The sequence below is a fragment of the Pteropus medius genome, unplaced genomic scaffold (assembly GCF_902729225.1).
Source record: "Pteropus medius unplaced genomic scaffold, Ma_sr-lr_union100, whole genome shotgun sequence".
Classification (NCBI taxonomy): Eukaryota; Metazoa; Chordata; class Mammalia; order Chiroptera; family Pteropodidae; genus Pteropus; species Pteropus medius.
The window spans coordinates 22,052,033-22,073,838 of NW_024340696.1; the positions used below are offsets into that span (position 1 = coordinate 22,052,033).

Consider the following 21,806-nt stretch of genomic DNA (forward strand, 5'->3'; position numbering starts at 1 on the left):
GAGACAATATATGTAAAATAAGTGTCACATAAACAAGCAGCTAAACAGTATATGCTAGCAGGGCTGTTTTGTTTTTCTAAAGGTTTAGTTATTCAAATTTTAAAATATCTGATGCCTTTATATATAAGCCAATTTTGTTCAACACAACTGGAACATAAAATACAAATTTCCCTTCTCCCCTATGTAAGTAAACGTTATGCTGTTCTTTAAAAAAATGTGAACTTGTTCAATTAGTTGAACATTTTCTTTATAGAGTTTATTTTATAAGTTCATGATATTTTTAATGTACTATTATGTTAAAAATCCTGAATTTTATTGCTTTTGGTTAGTCCTGAATGTTCTTCTAAGAATTTTGATGTCAACATAACATTTTTAAGTTGCATTAATACACACTTGTTTTGAATATGAGTAGCACTTCTGCTCTCCAGTGTGTAACACTAGGGTCAAATATAAAAAAAATCAACTTCGTTATTAAAACTTTATTACAATTAAAGATATTTACAAATTTTTTTTTGATAAAACCTATCGCAGTCTAGTGCTTAAGACAGTATTTTCTATTTCTGCCATTTTTTAAAAATTTTATTAAAAAATTCATCTGGGACTGTCTGCTTTTATGAGTTTTAGCTTATTGCGTCTTTCTCCAGTAAGAGTTCTAGAGAATTCATCTTCTTTACACTGTGCTCTCACCTCCTGAAACTGACTCATAGTAAATGCTCAGTGCTTATTGGTTGAGTGAATTGTCTAACACTAGGATCAAATATATATTTTAAAAAATCAGCTTTGTTATTAAAGCCTTATTATAAATTAAAGATATTTAAAAATTATTATTATTTTTTTTATAAAATCTATTATAGTTGAGTGAGTGTAATAGTGATTAAATACTATACGGTTATGGGTCTGAGAACCTATATTCTGACACAATTATATTTTCCACTTGGATTTCAAAGAAAAAGATTTTGTTATTTTTTGATGATTTAATTATAATTCTGGATGTCTCATTGAGAAAGTGCAGAATTTACTTGTATTCATCTTAATCTAGTTAATTCTTACCTGTTGGTCTTTTGATAAAGTAAAAAGTAAACATAATTATAAAGAGGCATAAAGAAACTTTAGTGGGTGATGGAAATATTTATCTCGACTGTTGTGATAATTTCATGATACCAAAACTAATCAAATTTTACTCTTTAAATATATACTCTTTAGTTTACTTCAATTATACCAGAAATAAATGAAAAGTGAAAACAAAAATAACTAAGAATAACGTGTCAACTTGCTTTATGTTATAACTGTAACAATTCTGCACCTACACTTGAAAGTTTGCAAAAGATATCACTACAGAAAATTGAAGATGACTTTTGAAATTCTTTGTCAGTAGAATACATTAAATTTCTTGCCAGATAGAGAAATTAAAACTGCTACATTTTTATCTCTGTAAATATTATCTTAAAATTTTCAACCTTCAACCAGGAATATGTGGGAAGAAGAGAAAAGAGACATTTGGAGAAGGAATTATCTTCTTTGCTTTTAACACAGAGAAGAGAGACAGGAAAGAGATATAATGTATAAGAGATAAACATCAGTAATGATCATCATAAAAACTGCTACTGAGAACTTGCTGCATGCTGGTTGCAGTCTAAGTACTTTACATGCAGTCATTTTCCTAATGTTATATATTGTTTTATTGTCCTCATATATACAAATGTGGAATGTGTGGTAAAGACATTAAGGAACTTTTCCAAGGTAAAATACTAAGTATTGGAATCTGGATTTGATCCCAATGTTGAATCCAGGACTTATGTTTTTCACTACAACTCTACCTTTGACAAAAATAAGGAGAAAACAACAAACTTCAACAAAAAGATGATGACAAAATGAAATAAACTTCTATGATGTATTGGAGGGTGAGGAGGGACTTAGCAGCTGAAGCTAAACAAGAGTCCAGAGTCCACAGCTCTATGCATATTTCTGCATGATTAAGCTGTGATATAGACAGTCGACTCCAAAAAGAGAAGTGTTCAGGCCTGTAGAAAGCATTAAACAAAAGTAATAATATAATATCATCTTTGCAACTTTTACACTCTATGAATTTTTGAGGACTTAAAGTTTTTTCCAAGGCTATAGAAGTGCACATTAAGCCAAGGTTTTATTTTATGAGACATAAGAAACTGCAGCAGACAAACAAAAATAAGAGATAAGCAGAGATGAGTAAATGGTATTTAGTGTCTCTAGTTTTACGGAGGATAAAGATTATATCTGAAGCAGCAGACAGTGACTATAAAAAGAATGCATAATGCTCCTCATACAACTCTCTCAGTCGTTTGCTTTTTTTTTCTTTTTTCTTTTTTCCTACTGAAGATAAATAGCATCTGCCATGTTGTAAAAGAGTAGGCAAAGTAAAGTTAGGTCATGGAAAATCTACCAAAATGGCTGGAATACACATTAAATGGCAAGTACATAAAGCGTTCAGCATGGAAAGCAGAAGTCAGCATTACATATCACTGTGATGTGCTAGGTACCAGTCTCAAATATCCATGGCTTAGACTAGCGTTTCTTGTCCTCGAAACTATTGACAATGGGGCCAGATAGTTCTCTGTTGTGAAGGGGCTGTTCTGTATGTTGTAGCCTCTACCCACTAGATGTCAGCAGCAGTCTCCACCCCCAGTTGTGAGAATCAAATATGTCTTCAGACATTGCCAAGTGTTTCCCGGAGGCAATATCGCCCCTGATGGAGAACCACTGGCTTCTCCTACTATATTCTTAGCTATTGTTTTTTGTTAAATTGTAATAAAGACAGACTATAGCCTTAGATATGTTATGGCTTAGAAGTCTAGCTATATATAGTTTAGAGCTAATATACATGGACTTAATACAATTAGCATTGGTTAACAGTGTCTCTATTCATATGTCACATAAATATTTATTAGCTACCTACTAAATGCCTGCCACCATTCCGGGTTCTTGGAGTATATAAATAAAGGGCATATTTGAGATATGAATTAGACCAAGGATCATATAAACTATTCATTCATCCAGATTCTCCAAGGTTCACTCTAGTGTTCTGTTAGATTATCAGAAACCACAAATTGTGAGCCTGATTATCTCATATCTATGTAGAGATATTTTCACTGAGTTATGTTTTTTTGGGGGAAATAGATATAAAAATTGCCTCTTACACTACTTTTTAGTATTTTTTAAAGTTATAAGCCAATATATTATTAAATATCTTTAATGCAAAGATTTATGTAATAAAATAAAGCTTGAATTCAAAGCTATAAAGGTCACTTATGCACTGTGATTCTGTGTCTTTACTGTTTGCAATAATAATGATTATACCTTTAAATTATTTCTATTGTTAGAGCATTTTAGAAGAGACTAAATTTTTGAAATAATTACCAGAACCCCTCTTTCGAGAAGCTCCCATCTAATGACTTTGTCCCTCTTTCTTTCCTCCAAGAAGTTAGTTCAGGTCCTGGAATAAAAACAAAGAAATATATAAGCAAATAATAATAGCTCTGGAGCTGTGATACGTATTTTATTTTTGTTATTTATTCCTTAAAGGAAGCACAGAGAAATCACAGAGACCATAGATGTAAAGAAGTTATGTAACTTGCCCAAAGTCACACATTAATTAGTACTCATGTCTGGCTAAATAAGTCCATGTTTTTGCCATTCTACTACTTTGCCTCTGGACCACACTAGGTTGGGAGTAATATTAAAAATGTTTAACAACCAATTTCCTCAGACCTTAGAGACGTTTACCAGCTAAAAATCAACCTTGACTTTCATAGATCATTCCAGTCCACATCCAAGAACAAGCCACATTCCAGCTTTTACTTAAATTCTCAAATTACTAGAACTGAATCTCCTTCCTAAACCACCCTGGATGTCCTCCTCATAGTGAACTTGGAGATTTAAGATTTATAGCAAATAGGCAAATGAGTTTACAGAATGTTTGGGGTACTAGCAGGATCACTGTGCTTCAAGGTAGGGTCAGAGAATCAGAGCAGGTGCCAGCCAAGAGTCAAGAGAGAAAGCCCTGAGTAGGAGCCCTAGTAGTGATGGCGGACGCCAGGAAGCTGAGAAAGGGAAGGAAAGGAAGTGATTGTGAGGAGAGAGAGGGTGCAGAATAGTGGAAGTAGCCAGCCAAGGGGGGACCTCAGTACCAAGTCTGAACAGAGACCATACCTTAGGGCTGCAGATAAGAGCAGTAAAGGCCAGAAGAGCCCTTTTGTCACCCTAGATCTACCAGGAATGTCTCATGCAGTTAAAACTGATTTAGTGTTCTTGACAAATTCCTTGAAACAGGGCTTCCTGGGAGATACAGACTGTTTCCTTTGACCAAAGCAATAGGAAAGCAGTTTGGACACCATTCTTAGAATCAATTCAGATACTTAAATTCTCCTTTACCTTCCAGAACAAACAGAATTTTTCAGACCACAACAAAAGAGCAAAGGTTTAAAATACTGCTAATCCCCAAAGAGGACACATATTAGAAACCAATTAGTATGAATGGCAATTTAAATGACCAGAAACTTATCTTTCTCTGTTTGACTAGGAGGAAGGGGAAAAAAATGCAGTCTACTAGGTTCCTGAAGCAGTAGATGAGTCATCAATGAAAGAGAAAGGACAAGAGTGGAGACTCGGAGAAAAGATAAATTTTATCTATTTCCATTTCATTTTAAACCCCAACTGCCCCTAGAAAAATATTTAGTGGACAAAGAGAAGCTGTGCCAAAAACTGTTTTATCTCATAATTGGCTGTGCTTAAGAACAGCTGATGCAGGGCTGGGGGTCCATTAACAGCAAGTCAGCCCCAGCCCCAAGAGAAAGTGACAGTCGGAGAGCCAGGGTCTCTTTGAGGAGACTGAAGCCTGCACTTCACAGCACCCGCCACCCCTTTTTGCTCCATTAGAAATAATCACTCCTAAGTGGCCTATCATCAGTGCCAGCATGATTTTTCACATTTACTAAAAGCTTTTCCCTTGGCCCACTTACATTTTTCCTTTTGTTTCTAAGTCACTATTTAATTCCCTCCCCTCTTTATTTTGCAGTTAACTGACTCGAAACATCTGATTTAAAATAGGGCTTACAGAGCAGATTTCTTCTGTCCTCTACATGCGCTCGCAACACCTAGTAACAGCCACTGCATATGCATTAACCAAAAGGCCCATTAGCAGGGCATTGTTTTGTACTTTTGTAGACAAAGAAGAAAGAGACCTTCAGTTGGAATGAACTGTTTTTTTTTTCTTTCTTTTTTGAAACAAATGGTTTCCTTTTAGATTCAGAAATGGAATGGCATTGAGGTTCTAAATTATTCTCATCTAAAGTGTTTGTCTCTCATCTTCACTTTCCTAGATTATGATCAATTTTCCCCCAGAATGAATTATTCAAATTGAGCCCAGTCTTCTGAATCCTTAGGAAAAAAAAAAAAAAAAACAATGTCTTAGCACTTTGGGTCTATTCTACTCACTTATCACTTGGCACATTCTGCTTGGTACTGGCAGACATTCTTTTTTTCAATGTATAATTTATTTCTCCAAATGGCCTGCAAGCTTCTTAAGACTAAAGATCATGGAATTCATTCATTTATTCAACAAATGTTTTTGAATATCTGCTAGGTGCTAGACATGCTCTAATCACCTCAGATGTATCCAAGAAATAATCAGATAAAAGTCCTTGCCTCCATGGGGTTTATATTCTAGTGAAAAGAGATAGAAAATAAATAATCAATGTCATAAATATGTAAATGAGAGTATGTTAGAAGGCGATAAGTATTAACAGAAAAAAATAAATAAATAAAACCAGGTAACGGGAATCCGAAGTATAAAAGGATAAGACTACAAGACTGCAATTTTAAATAGGTTGAGCAAGGTAGATGAGAGAGCAAGCCATGTGGATAAATAAGAGAAGAGCATTACAGGCAAAGGCGATACACTAAGGTGGGAACTTAAAGTATAGAGTCACCATCAACTGACTCTGGGAAGACCGTGAATGAGAGAGAGAGTACAGCTTTGGATATATTAAGTTTTGGATGTCTATAAACATCCAGATAGAAATGTGATGGAGTAGGTGGTTAGGTATAGGAGTCTGGAGAATCAGGGTGGTAGATGAGAAGAGATGGTCTGTAAAACAGGGTAAAACCAAGAACATTGATTGTCCTAGAAATAAAGTGAAGAAATCTTATCAAAGATGCAGAGAGAGATATTGCTGTTAAGTAAAATGAAGATTGAGACTTGACCATGGAATTTAGCAACCTGGAAGTCATTGGTAATCTTAATGAGCAGTTTCAGTGGAGTGGTGGGCACAATAGCCTTATCAGAGTGAGCTTGAATGAGAATGAGAGGTGAGGAATCAGAGACTGTGAATATAGACACCTCTTACTAAGAACTTTCTTATAAAGGAAGGCAGAACAGTGAGGTGAGAGCTGATGGGGAAAATTAGTGCAAGAGAAGATATACTGAAAATTAAATAACTATAGTTGTATTCTGAAGAGAATAACAATTGAGAAGATTTGACAATGCAGAATTGAGAGAATTGTGGTCAGTTGTAACAATATGAAATAAAATGCTATTTTTTTTTTTTTTATAGAAGGTAGCATAGCAGTCCTTCTGAAAAAGAGACTCCCACTTATTATCGCTTTGACAAGCCCCCTCCGTGGATAGACCTCCGGGCTTCTCTGTCAGCCGGGTCTTAAAATTGAGAGTTTATGTTTGCCATAAGAAAGTGGAAGGAAATTGAACAGTTCATGAAAAGAAAAGCTAACAGTGCTTAGGAAGGAGGCTCTGTGTCACATAATCAAGATGAGAGATGTGGGGATTTTTGGAGTTGGTATGTCTTGCAATACAAACCCTCTCCCTAGTTTCTAGCACCAATTTTTTGGTAAAATCTATACATGTAGGTTTTCTTTTGGAAATATCAAAATGTGCTGAAAGTTATCTCAAGATTGTAAACAAATTTAAAGTGTGAGAGCAGAACTTACCCATGGAAGGACACATTGAGGTTACACAGCTGATTTTCTCTGCCAGACCTCTGTCATCATTGCTTGCCCCAGGCAGCTCTTATATATTTTATACCAAATTATACACTCATAACATTATGCCTGCCTAATTCTTTAAAGTCCTGCCCAGTAACATATACTCCAGACTCAACTTCTCACCTACTTGGTTCTGACTTTCTGAGTTGTCCTCTCAGCCTAGTTAGGGGCAAAGCCTCTGAATATATCTACTCCCCAAACCCCTCATCTCTCACCACCATATTTCCTCCTTGTTCAATGCCAGAAAACTGAACTATTTGAAGTTCCCCAAACTACCATGCTGTCATCAGCGCCTTTGCGCATTAAGTTCCCTCTGCTGGAAATACTTTTCTTCTCCTCTAAGAATAAAGCCCTCCTTCCTTGCATGTTTAACTGATGGTCCTTTAATATTTCACCTAAAACATTTTTCTACGGGAAAGTTGTCTCAGCCTCTGCACCTCTATCATGGTAGTGCTTACTGCAGTGCGTTGCAATTGATGATTTATTGTCCTTCTCTCCCGTTTAACTGTGAGGTCTTTATTGTCTCAGTTTCTGTGATATTCTATGTACCTAGAATAGGGTCTATTACATAGTAGCTGCTTAATAAATATTTATCTTAAATTGAATAAATATCTAATATCAAAATGTTGAATACCAAGCCAGCTAGCTTAACATTAACCCTGACCTCTTACGAGTCAGATTTAGAGTTCATCTGCTGTTCTAAAATCAAGGTCAGTGTCTTATAGTGACTCTGGTATCTAAGACTAGGTCAAGTTACAATTGTGATCCTGTTTTTTTTTGTTTTGTTATGTATACTTTTCCCTTCCTAGTCCTCTGTTAGAATTAAAGACTGATTGCTCTTGAATTAACTAATTTAATGGGGTTCAAAACTCCAACTTAATTATTTCTGTTACTGTCTGATCTCTACTTCTATACTTCTAGCTAGTAGAACTTTTTTTGCAGTTGGATAGCTGGCCTAAGATTTCTAGAGCGCAAATGTCCAGGAGACTGAGACTGTACAGCTACTGATGCTAAGCGACTCCTCACACCTACTCCTACCCTACTCTGTGACATATTCACGACCACGTTAGAACAAACTTTATGATTGAATTAGGTCTCAATTTTGGGGAATGTCTATCCTACTATTGCATTACCTCAGTTATGCTACTTTCAACTTATATTTCACTCCTCTTCTGCCCGTCCAGAGTGTCAATATGTCTCATGTCTGATGCCTTGTTATAGATCCAGTCAGGCCGCTGTGCCATGTGTCAGACTTTGACTCTGCCACTACTTCCACCTTCTGAACCATTCTGCATGTCCAACACACTCTCTTATCTACCTGTTCTTTGAAATTTGTTCTTTGAAATTTGTTCTTCCCATTTCCCACTCTTTACTTTGCGTGCACTACTCTCAACTCTTTGTGTTGATAACTTCACACTTTTTATTGCAGTTTTAAGTTTTATCAAGAAGTTAGAATTGCACATGACGCATATATGGGTTTTGAATGTCCTGATGTTATTAATTTTGACCGTTGAATACTATGAAAACTATAGATAAGGATCTGTAGATGACAAATTAGTGATTCTTACTCTTAGTTCTAAAAGTTAATAATGTCAGAGAATGCCTCTGACTTTAAGATACTTATTTAATGCCTATTCCTTTCCTTAAGTCTCAAGTTCATAGGTTTCCTTCAATTCTCTAAGAATGTTTAAAGGCATTTTCATTCAGGAAAATTTCTAAGAGCATTTTAGATTTGAGCACATGGACTGCAGAGTCTGTGTTTCCCCCAGAAAGTCTGATACATGAATTTCTGGAGTAGAAATTTTTTGCAGAAACTTATTCCACCTATCATGTGAATGGCTAAATAGTCTTTTTAAGGCAGATCATTATCTGCATATTTTCACAGGTTTGGCAAAAAGAAACAGAATAGCCCAACCTAATTGAAGTCATTTTTACCACCTATTCTTAAGAATAAGTGCTCATAAGAAAAATATGAGCAATTATATTCCAGCCAATTATATTCTGTTCCTGCCCTGCTATTTATTAAATTCAAGCCATTTTTGATTGGCTCAAATCCCTGTGCCTCATTTTTCTGTATATAAAAAAGAAAAAATACCTCAGAATTTTTGTGAAAAATTAGTAAAATACAATTTTTGTATGTAGTATGTGATCATAAATATTATCAAATATTATTTTTTTAAATCCTTAGAGTGGCAAAATAATGAAAAGAAATAATTATCAGCTCATTTCTTTATTCTCTTTTTTATGTTTTGAATCAATCTCAAAGGGTCATTGATATACAATAGGTAACCAAGCAGTAGTGACGTCAGCAGAACATCATATTGATAAGGAACAGTTGCAAAGAACAATGTATAAGCTTCCAAAAAATGTGTGTGTTTGGGTGTGTAATGCTAACTAGACTCTGTATTCAGTAGTTCCACATGGAACGACAATTAAAGATTATTACTTAATATCAGAGAAGCTATGCAATGCTTAAGTTTATTGTTTGAGAAGGATTTAGTAGAGAAGGACTCCTTTATTTTATTAAGACTGAAAAATTCTTAGTCAACTTATGGGAAAGTGGGAAGAATTTGAAAAGTAGTAGAAATGGCAAATGATAATCAAAAAGGCAATAGAGAAAATATCAAGAAAATAAAATGAAAGAAAATATAAACATTTAAGCTCCAAAAATATTTTGGAACAGAAATTTTAAAAGGAGATTTATCTTAAGTACTATGATTTTATGTTTTTATAACAAATGCATAGCAAATAGAATAGTTTTTACTGCCCAAACTCATTATAGGCAGACAAGATTCAAACTGCAGCACAATTCAATGGACTCTGTATATGCCATTGTCACTGCTGAGGTTGGAGTTAAGTACTTTGGAAACATCTAGAAGTTAAGTTGCCCTCTGAGAGTTAAAACTGTGAAATTAAAACATAATAAACAAGAGTGAGAAGTTGTGAAGCTACTTTAAAGAATAGAATGAATGCCTTCTAGGTAAGCAAAATTTAATTATCTCCTATCTGAAGGTACTAATATAACCAGAGAAAGAATATGTCCATTAGACATTTGAGTTTCTTAAAGAGAGACTTTCACAGAAAAATACAAATGACACATATAAAAAGTGTTCATGGAAAATAGATTCTTAGCTGATTTACTACCAGTAAGATCGGGTTTATCAAACTCTGGATGCAAAATAAAGTACTGGATTTGGACAGAGACTTCCAGGGTTTGAATCTCACTTTGTGACTTCCTAGTTATGGGACTTTGAACATAATAACCCAAACACCAGTACCTTCACCTCATCTGCAAATTGGGTTTGACACAAGTACCTCTTCACAGAGTTCTTATGGCTGAAACACAAACCCTCAATAAATGCTATCTATGATTATCATATTCATTGGGCCAATTTTCTTTTCTCTGATTCCATATTAATATTAAGCAACCTTCAGAATACAATATGGTTTCTCATGTAATTTGAGAATGTAGTGGCCATGCAGTTCAAGTGTTGCCGTGCCTGTGACAGATATATATCACGTTATAAATTAATAGATTGGATTTTTAGTGTTATGTGTCACTCTCATGATCTTGATTAATGTGAGCTTATTATGTTAGCAATGTGGCATTTGTTTCAGAGCAATCTAAAAGTCTTTCAAGGTAAAGTGAAAATTCAAAAATTCAACACTCATTGCCTCAGGTAAGAATATAGTTAAATTCAATGACACTTCTTCATTATAAGAAATTCTGTTTCCAGAGAAATAAAGACTAGAGACTGTATAGATATGTGGTAGAGACTAAAACATAATGCAATCACCTTCCTGGTAATATCTTGCACTATTTCTATATCCCTTAGTTTACTATCCACAAATACATCCTTATCATATCATCAAAGTGATTTTTTAACAAAAAAATTGTGATACCACTTTCTTTAATTTCTTCAGTGATTCCATAGTAAACAGGAGAAGTACACCTGAACGTCCCATTTCCCCTTCTTCCTCACTCCCAAAGGCAGTGATATTCATACCTTAGAGTAGATTTCTGTTCTTGACTGTAGTTGATTAGACCAAGGGTTCATACAGCTGGGCCAATTAGCTTCTTTCTCTAGAAGTTTAGTTGGTCTCTAACAGCTGCTAGACCTATAACAGGTAAACTCAGGAGTGAAATTGAAGGATGGCTGTATTTCCTGTATGAATTGTGATGCAGAAAAAGCTTGTTGCAAAGATAAGAATGAAACAGCCACATGAAAAAGAACAGAAGTGAAAGAAGGGAATATCTTAATAGCCTTGTCCCTACTTGTTTCTGTTTCTAAGAAGTGATTGAATTCCACTTGGGTTTCATGTGGGAACCTGAAATTTTCTAATCAACAATCCCTTTGTCCAATCTCACCTCCTACCATGTCACAGCCAAGCCAAGAACTCACAAGACTTTGTGAACTTTCTATACTTTCACATCATCACATTTTGTACATGCAATTTCTTCTGCCTCCAATACCCATTTATCCCTTTCCACCTGCCAAATGGCTATCCATCCTTAGGCACTTCCAGTGCGTTTTAGAGACACTCACTTTATTGCACATTATTTATTGTACAGAAATGTTTTGCATGTGTGTCTTCTCACATCCTATCTTTTCAGATGGCAAATATCTACTGTTTATATTTTTGGATTTCATTTTTTGCATTCCAAATTCAAAGCACATAGTGTGTGCTGTTATGAATTCCCGATATGTTTACAGTTTTAAACCTTGTGTAAGATAAGATGTTCAAAGAGCACAATTGCCTAAGGCATTGGAATTAATGGTATTCTTTCTGGGACAAAAATAAAATAAAACAAAACCTGAGCTTCTGAAGAGTCATATTCTACTTGGCATTTCCACCAGCATATAGTAGTCCTGGTAATTATTGTCAGTCATAGACCTACCATGTAAAGCTTCTTAAGCTGTTTCATCAATGTCTACTTTAAATTGTATTTGATGTATTAAGCGGCAGGATAAAACTGGTAACAGTAGCATCCTGGGACAGAGCCAAAAAAGAGCTGTGAAGGATGATTTGCCACTTCATAACTGCACTGACCTGGACACAAGTGGGGATTAAATGACAGCAGGTGTCTAATCAGCCACTATTTGGAGAGCTGAAGTTGGGTTATCACAAGCTGAGAGGGTAGTCAGAGTGACAGAAGGACAGGTATATATATATCTGAGCAGGTTTTTCTCCAGACAAAGGAACCACAATGTGGCCATCAGAATTGAGGAATGAGGTGTGCCAGTCCCACTAGGGGTGGGGAACATGCCAGGACAGCAGGGAATGGACTATCTAAGATGACGGATGGAGAATGCTGTGAAGTAAGAGGAAGACTATACAGAACTCCTGGTTTGTCCAGGAATTTCCTGGGTAATGCTTGTCCTGATTTAATTACTACACACTTACATCTCTCCCTTGGATTGTTTATCTATCTCTCTTAGATGAAAAGTAATAAAATGGTTTTAATTGTAAACAATCATTAAATCAAAACATTACCAAACTCAAGTCACAAACCAAGGTGAAGTCATTCTGTTTAGAAAGTTTCTAGAACATTGCCATAATACATATCTGGGCTGCATTTGCTTGTGTGTTTGCCCAGAATCCCTGTGAAGGAATGTTCTTAGTCTCTGTGGTTCAGGCAAGGCTCACTTTCTACACCCACAACTGACTGATGCATCTAACGGCAACCCTTCTACTTCCATCAGACAACCCCAATGTGGGTCATACAGAGTCCTTCTTAGGATTTGACAGAACTTCTCAGGTAAATCTCTCTTTATGAGTATGAGATTCTGTTGGTCATCTGTGCCATCAAATGGAAAAATGTGAAGGGATAGTGAAGGTAATGTAGAAGGTAACTGAGCAACAAAGAATTCCTGCCTCCACCCATGCCTGGAATTTATTTTCAGTTGTGGGACGCAGTGAGTTCCATTTTTCCTTGGTGTAGCATGAATTAGGTGTGCACATATTACCAGAGTCCTGTCAAATACAACTGCCTTCTTATTAAACTGTCCAGTTTTTTATCTACCCTATTTCATTACACCAGGCATAGGCATACATTTTGCAGATATATCAATAGGACAAAGAAAAATGAGATGATAGGATGGATCTAGGACTGGGTCAGCCTAGGACAAAGCAACTTTTTGTGACTGTGGTGCCCACAATGAGCACAACACTTAAAATACCTTGGCTGGAAATCAGTCACTAATGTGCTTATTTGTCATGAATCAGATACAGCAAGTTTTAATAGCAATAAGCAAAGAAAGGGAATTAAAATGCGACATTAATTCTATTGGCTTATCACAAACTGAAGCATTCTGAATAGAAAATTGACTTTAACACATGTTGAACTTAAACTCCAATGCCTTAGAGGCCAAAGGATTTTAGCCTTAGCATAGAGAAAAGCATTGTTTACTTTTCAATAATGGCATAATTGCTTTTTCTCCTTGCAGTAACAGAAGAAATAGGGGCAACATTTTTGGTATTGACTTTAGGAATAACAGTCAGGCTGGCAGCCCCTGCTTTCCAGGGAACACAGATACACTCCATGTAACACCTCAGTTGAGCTCATTCCTAAGACAGGCTCTGACCAATTAGGAGCCCCATGGGATAGTGTGGAGCTAGTCTTGCATCCAGCCTCAAGCTAGTCTTGGACCCACCTTAAGCCCGTGGTAGCAGTTCTGGCATTCTCTGTCAATTTCTTCCCCGTTATCTCAGTTGTTTCCCCTGTTCTTAACTCGAGATCTCTGATTATAGCTCTGAGACCTTACCCAGCAGGGTTGAATTCTGCTGCCTGCCTTGTTTTTGGAACAACTTTCTTTACATGGACTGATTGTCTCACAGCACAATGTTTCCCTCCACTTGGCCTAGAGAATCATAGGCCACTGTTATAATCTATTTCATACTTAGGAATTCTTTGTGTATTCAGTTAGGCATAAGGACTCCATATTTCCATGGTCACTGACTTTGGTTCCACCCAGCATAGTATCAATGTCTGTAGTAAAACTCTTCTGCAGGTCCCCGCATTCTTCATTCTCACATTTCTTTTGTAAAATGTTTCAGAACACTGCACTCACCAGACTTATGAAATAAGCCCCGTAGGCTATGAATTGCTACCAGATGTGCCTGAATTTACAAATATGTAAGGACAATGCTAATTAGGAGGCTTTATAGTAATCCATTTGAAAGACTGAAGCATCTCAATTCAGTGTGTTAGAAGTAGTAAGAGTGATAGTTTTCTATGTGTATTTTGAAGGTATATAGGTTAGGATTTTCTAATACATTGGTTGTTAGGTGTGCTAGAAAGGGAGGAATCAAAGATGCCACCAAGGTTTGGCCTGAGTAACTGGAATGATATGAGTTGTCATTATCCTAGATAGAGACAGCTGAGGGAGAAGCAGTTTTAGAGGCTGGGAAGATGAAGAGTCAAGTTTAGAATGCAGTGTAGTATCTACTATACATCAAAGTAGACATGTTGCATTATTCAGGAATCTCTAAAAACACTCTCACTTCTAACACCAACTGCAAAGTTTGAGAGTCTCCAAGACCACCTTCACTTCTGACACCAATTGTGATTTGAAGGTCCACAAGATCACACACAAATTTGATAATCTGCTAGAACAACTCACAGAATGACTAAAAGCTATTATACTCAATGTTATGATGTCTAACAAAAAAGAATAAAGGTTAACATCAGTCAAGAAAAATCACATGGGGCAGAGTCCAGGAGATGTCCACATTCAGGGGTTCCAGTTGTTCTCTCAAATGAATCTGTGGACAGTGCCAAATATTGCAAGAAACAGTGAGTGACCATATTCATAGAGTCACCTGAACTTTGGTGTCCAGAGTTTTACTAGGACTTAGTCATGGAGACATGACTGAGCACTAGCTTGACTGACCTGCAGTCTGTAGCCCCACCAGAGGTTGAGCTGATAATCCCACAACTCAAATTCCTTACCATAAATCCCATTGTTAAACTATCTTCTGTGGCCCAAGGACCTGGTATGTGTATTATGTGTCAGCATGAGTTTTTGAGATTTGAGGATATTTGAGAAGAGGAAAAATATAGAATTGTAATGAGTTGCTTCAGATTATAAATTTGTACACTTTTAAAATGTTTTCAGGAGACTGTACGTCAGAATTGCTGCTTGAACTCTACTTATTAGAATATATTTATGGTTTAAGGTTGAACCGTATGGGTTCTGGCTTCAATAGAGGGCATGATGTCTAACATTTATAGTCTGTGCTCTATTGTTTTCCATTTTGAAGCATAGAGAGGCTTTGCCATCAATAAAACAGTATCATGGACAAGATTTGATGATACAAAAAATAAGCAGGAGATTTTAATATAAAGATTATCAATAGATGATACTATCATACCTATCCACCACCCCAAGTCTAATTCCTTATTGAAACACAGATCTGGTCTTGTAATATTCTCAACACAATGCTCCAGGTAGACACTGACAATCAATTGATCCTGGTGTGTGAATTGAAACTGATTTGCCACTTGAATTATAATATATCAAACTAACATGTTTTTTCACATGTTTTGAGTTTTGAGTTTATTAGTCTCTAACATACTTTAAAAATATGACAAATCTTAGAAAAAGAGAAGGCGATCCCTCTCTAAGAGGTTACTGTAAAGACTTGAGGATTTTTCTAGGAGACCAGCTTTCTGATTTTATTTTACATAACTAGCTTTCTCTCTTCTGACAAGATAAAAAGACTTAAGAAGTTTCCTCTTCCCTTCCTCTTCTCCCCAATTTTCTTTATTTTCTGTTTTCCTTGTACTGATGAATAAATCCACTTAACCCCCAAGAAGAAGAGAGCTGACAAAAATTTGGAGACTAAATATTTTGCAGTATCAATCTACTTTTCTGTCAAAACAATTTTTTTTATTTTCTTATAAAAAGCTTCCTTCTCTGTATTTACAGTGTTGTCATATATTACAAAATCATAGCTGTTATACATAGTCTATTTAGTTTTCTTTAAAATACTCTGTAGCACAAATAAACCATTCTAATAAAAATAACTCCTTGAAATGTTATATTTTGGCCTCTAAATGAATTATCCTTTTTCAACTGAAAAAAAAAGGGGGAGAGGGAGAAGATGGTGAAACATTGAATGTAGATGAGTCGTTTTTGTATCGTTTATTATACAATACATTTTAGGGAGTAGTCCGGCCTGCACAAAAGACCACGTTAACTGAAATGATAAATAGGACTGATGAATACGCCAGGTGGCAAAGCTCTAGTTTGTGTGGCTGCCGAAATCAATACTTGAGGATAGGAGGAAACTTGGGACTCCCTTCCTGGGACTAGGGAGAAGAAGGGCCTGTGAAGAGGTGGAGTGATTGATCTCTTTAGAAAAAGGCGCCAGCTGGAGTCTGCATAAATGGCTCCTTCTGGATTCTCCTTAAAAGCTAAATTGATGGTAATTCTGAAAAGAACAGTTTAGACCTCTGTCCCCTGTAAGCTTAAGCTACACCTTCATTTTAGCTACTATAAAATAACTAAAAGTAGAAAAAGCCTAAAAAACATATATACACTCAGTGAAGGAATTAGAGGCAATAGAATGTTACTCATCTACTAAAATAAAGGGATAATTGCAATGTGCTGCTTTTCTTTGTTAGAAGATTTCTAGGAACCCATCTGTGCAGAATGTTTCTTTTTTATTATCATTACATCAATTAATTACATTAGGCAAAAGGGGGCATTTTAATTAAAAGACTGTTTTAAGGAGTTATAATTCTACTCTTTCATTAAATAACTTAACCAGGTGACAAATTCGCTAAATTATTTTTCTGAAAATCATTGTTTGGAAATTACTTGTATTAACCACAGTTTCAACAAATAAATTTTGTCCTTCTATTTTATCTAATAGCTGGGTCTTTTTATTTCTCCATTTTGATCAAAAGACCATAAGATAGGACCACATATAAACCATCCCAATTATTTTGAGAGACTTTTTTCTTAAAAAAGAGAAAAACTGTTTCATTTTACAAAACATGCATATTGTATTTGGTTAGGATAATCTTTTCCAAAATTGGTATTTTTTAGAACTTGATAAGTTGCAGAGGAACATTGGGGAGGTAGGAAGAGTGCCAAAAATCCTGAGAGGAATGCACATAGCCAGTATTGTATTAAAAGATTTCCTACTGTTTAAGCCCATTTTCCTATGAATAAAACCTTATCCACATACATTAAACTACAGGGATACCATCAAATCACTTATATTAAATAGATGGGTAAACATTCATTCTGGGGATGTTTCGAACGCATCTTTCACTTTGTCAGCTCTCTCTTATTCTCCCAAGGTGTTCTAAATAACAAAATTCAGGAAGGTATTTGTATCTAAATGCCAGATAATCGGGAAGGCAAAGAATCTAGAATGGAACTATAAATAAAAGAGAAACAATATCACAAGGCACTTTGATGAAGGATTAGAAGCCATTAGAGAAGTCTAAGCACCTGTTGCAGGATATGATGGAAAGCCAGAATTTAAAAATCACAATTCTACTTTCAGTATTCAAACAGCTCTCTAGATTTCTTCTGACTGATTGAAATGCTGCACCACTTTTATTCTAAAAACTGAATGTGAAAAGCATTATTAAAACAACTTTTGTAAAAAAAAAAAAAATACGACAGTCAAACTATGTCTCATGCAGCTGAAGACTGAATACATACTATTATTCTAATCATTATATTTATCAATAATGTAATATCTTACACATAGTAAATGTGTGCTGAATGAATGAATGAAGACAGCATTTTACTTGAATTCTCAAGTAGAAGATGGCAGTTCCTACTAGCAGCAGTTATTTTTTTAGCTCTTCAGTATTATTCCTCAGGGGAGCTGGTGAATTGAAATCTGTTACATTAATGCTAGCAGGGATATATATGTGTGAAGAGAATAAGTAAACATTTATTGTACCTGATAGCTCAATGGACTATCCACATGAGCTCTTAAGAGACTTAGAAAATACTTGGCAGTATTTATACTTAGAGTGAACTTCACAAATACTTTTTGTGGATTTAATTCTTCAGAAAATTTTTATTTTTGTATCAGCTAAGCTTTTTCAACTGAAATCTGTTGGGCTAATCTGTAACTATATATCTCCTTTTGTTTTGGTAAGGAGTTCATCTCTTAAAAATCAAAATTTTGATGTTGTTAGGTTTTCGGTATAAATCAGTGTCCAATACCTTCCAAGAACATATTTAGTTACCAACACATTAAAACAAACAAAACTATACAATGTAATATACATATGATGTATTATTGAATTGTACACTTGAAAACTATATAATTTTTAACCAATGTAACCCCAATAAATTTGATAAAACAAAACTGTATTCCCCCCATGTTAGCTAAAATAACAACACTGACAACTGCCACTTATCAAGAGTCTAGTATATGCCAGTTTCTTTTTTGGTATTATATATATGCATACATTGGTGCTTTTACCCTATCATAGAGAGGAGGAAAGCAAAGCAAAGCTAAGAGAGATATAATGCCTTACACAAAGTCACACAGATAATAGATTTTTGAAATGAGATTCAAATCCAACACCCAGGCTAAATCTCCCAAATTTGCATCTGACTTGCACAAAATCTTATAAAGTAAGTAGACCAAGGGTAGCTTTCTTTTCTTTATTCAGCTAAAGTTGGCATTAGATCAGTCTGCATTTATATAAATAATTTTCTTAGAATAATAAAAATTTAGAGCTAGGAAAAAATTTAGAATCAGTTTCGTAATTCTAAGACATTTTGGTTTTGGTACCACTTTATATCACTAATTTTGAGGATATCTAAAAGCATTTATAATGTTTTATATTTATTGATATTTACCATATCATAAAAATTATAACATTTAAAATATTTTTAAATCATTTGATAATAGCAATAATAAATCCATTATTTATTCACATAAATAGCATAATTAATTGAAAAATGCCGACATTTTCCAAAACAAACAAACAAAAATAGTGAGAAGAGTGGCATTGTTTTGCATTTTCATAGGTCTCTTTAATATTTGATTTAATGGAAGTTGGCTGGATTTTATATTTGTTTTCTAATTCAATTTGCTGTGATGTCACATATGTTTTGTAACCTCTTAGGACACTTCACTGCACACATCTGAGAGAATGAAAGTGAAAAAGCCAAATAACCTAGTATTATTATAAAACTAGTAGGACCTCAGAGGCCCTCCTGAAATGATGCTAGGGTCTATGGATCAAACTTTGAGAACTGCTAACCTAGATAAGATTTTCGTTTAATAGACATGGAAACTAAAGTGTCCTATGGATCTGTTACTTTTTACACATATTTTGGAGGATTTTATAAGACTTATGTTAAATCTAATATATTTAAGCAGTTGTTATATGTTCAGATATTTGTTTCATCTTTGTACAGCTCATTGTTATTATATATATATGTTAGATATATAATATAATCTATACTCATTATATACATGTTAATTCCCTAGACTGAATTGTATTATTTAGTGGGTACATTTAATATCAATTAATTACGTAGTATTTATTTTACTGTAGTTAGTAAATATTTAAACTCATGAAACAAAATGAACTAATAATATTATACTGTATGATTTATGCATCCATTATTTGTAGTATTTTAAATGACGAAATTCTAAAATAATTTATAATAAATTTTATAGGACAATATTTTAAAAGCAAAAGATACTAGGTACATTTGAATTTACATATTTTTTAAATTGTGTGTCTAATTTGAAGATGAGAGTACTGAAAACAAGTCATGTTAATTTTATTGCTAACTATGTTGCAATGTATTAAAGGGTATCTAGCATAATATGTATAAGAGAATCTATTTATAAATTCCTATAATTGGATTTTATTTTCTAGATTCTGTTATTTTAATACACAGTAGAATTTTAGTTATAATGAGGTATATTTTTATTCTTATTTTCAAACAGAATATTAAAGTAATATATATTTATATATTTTATATATATGAGAGAGACAGTTCTAATTATTCACAAATATTTTCCTTTATTATTATTTGTCACATTAATATTTATGAACATAGTTTTTCAGGGAAGATAGAAATAAAGAGATAGAAATGAGATGGAAAAGAGATAGATAATGAGAAAGAGTAGAGGAAAGAGAAAAGGAAATTGCTTAACTTGATCCAAGCTAGAATAGAATTAGATGATTCTTTTCTTCTTATCACACTCTTTATATATCCATTCTTAAAGGAGTTTCATTACTTGAAGTTTGTATAAAGGAATACAGTCAATGATTTATCTCTGTTATTTTAAAATACATAAAATTTTTATGGAGCTACTTCTCTAAGAAAATGTTTGCTTTAGCAATGTCTGTGGTTATATTTATTTCTGAAGTTAATATTATACCTAGAAAATAATACAAAAAAGTTTTATTTCCTAGAATAATTTAATTACGGTTCAGACTACTTAGAATCTATTTTATTAAGGAAAATTATTTCACTCTTGAATATACTAAATTACTATACCATTACTTATAAACAAAAACAAAAAAGAAGTAACCAGTCTCTAGTAATAAATTATGTCCACTATAAAACACTGTTAATTAAGGACAAACTAGAACAATAATCATTGACTTACAACAACCTGTTAGACACTGTCACAAAACAGCTATTAATATAAAATACAAAACCTCTATGTATATAGGTAGAAATGTACAGGAAATGTATGGAAGAATCATATTTCAAGCCAGTAACAGTGACAACAGTGTATTGGAGTACAGAAGGAGGCTATTTGACTCTATGTCCTTTTATATATTTAAATTATTTATATTAACTTAAAGTCATTTATGTCTTTCATAATTTGAAAAATGTAGAATTTGAGAAGTGATTATTTTAACAAAAATCATTAGGGATCTAGAGTTTCAAAACAGGAATTTCAGTGGCCACACCATATAATATATATATATCTGGTCAAGAAAATCAGGCCTTGTACTGAGTATGTTTTGTGATTCTATGATCCACTCCATTTTTTCTCTAATATTCTTTTTTTTAAAACCTTTTTCATTAAAGGTCTCATTCGTTTGCAAGAGCTCATCAAAGCTCCATCAAGGTACAATCTTCGACTTAAAATCCGTCAACTACCTGCTGACACAAAGGATGCAAAACCCTTACTAAAAGAAATGAAAAGAGGCAAGGAGTTCCATGTAATCTTTGACTGTAGCCATGAAATGGCAGCAGGCATTTTGAAACAGGTAATCTTTAATTAAATTCTTAGTTTCTTTATTACAATTGATTTAAACTATAGTCTTTTGTTTTTTGAAATTGAAGTGTTATTTTTACAGTTTTAAAAAAGAGAGACTTCACCTTGATATAATTTTCTGATTAAAAGTCTGACAATTGCTTTTAATTAATTGTCTTAAAAACTGTAATGTAAATATTGATGATCTTCAAACAGATTGTAATTCTGAGATTATTTTCAAGTGGCTACAATACTGTTTGTTAATGTGGATATTGATTAATGAAATAGATATTTCTATTTTGTATTGAAATGAAGAGGGAAACGAAGAGTCAACATCGAGCAGCTCAGCCATTAAAATCAACCAGTAGGAACAAGAGACAAAAGATTTGTTATTCAGCTGGCATCTGCTAGAGATTCTTTACACATTTGATCTTATTTAATCACCACCACAATCAAAAGAAGTAAAGACTACCTCCACTTTAGAGATGAAGAGACCGAGTCTCAGAAAGATTAAGTAACTTGACTAACATTCAGCAGCGAGAAAGTAGCAAAGA

General features: G+C 34.1%; 1 protein-coding gene across 1 annotated transcript in view; it reads left to right on the forward strand.

The window, feature by feature from the left end:
* The window catches only part of GRIK2 (glutamate ionotropic receptor kainate type subunit 2), a 561,852-nt gene that overhangs the window by 219,830 nt on the left and 320,216 nt on the right, over positions 1–21,806 (forward strand). Inside the window, exon 5 of the mRNA XM_039871757.1 lies at positions 21,084–21,265. Coding sequence (XP_039727691.1) covers positions 21,084–21,265 — 182 coding nt within the window. The remainder of the gene's footprint in view (positions 1–21,083; positions 21,266–21,806) is intronic.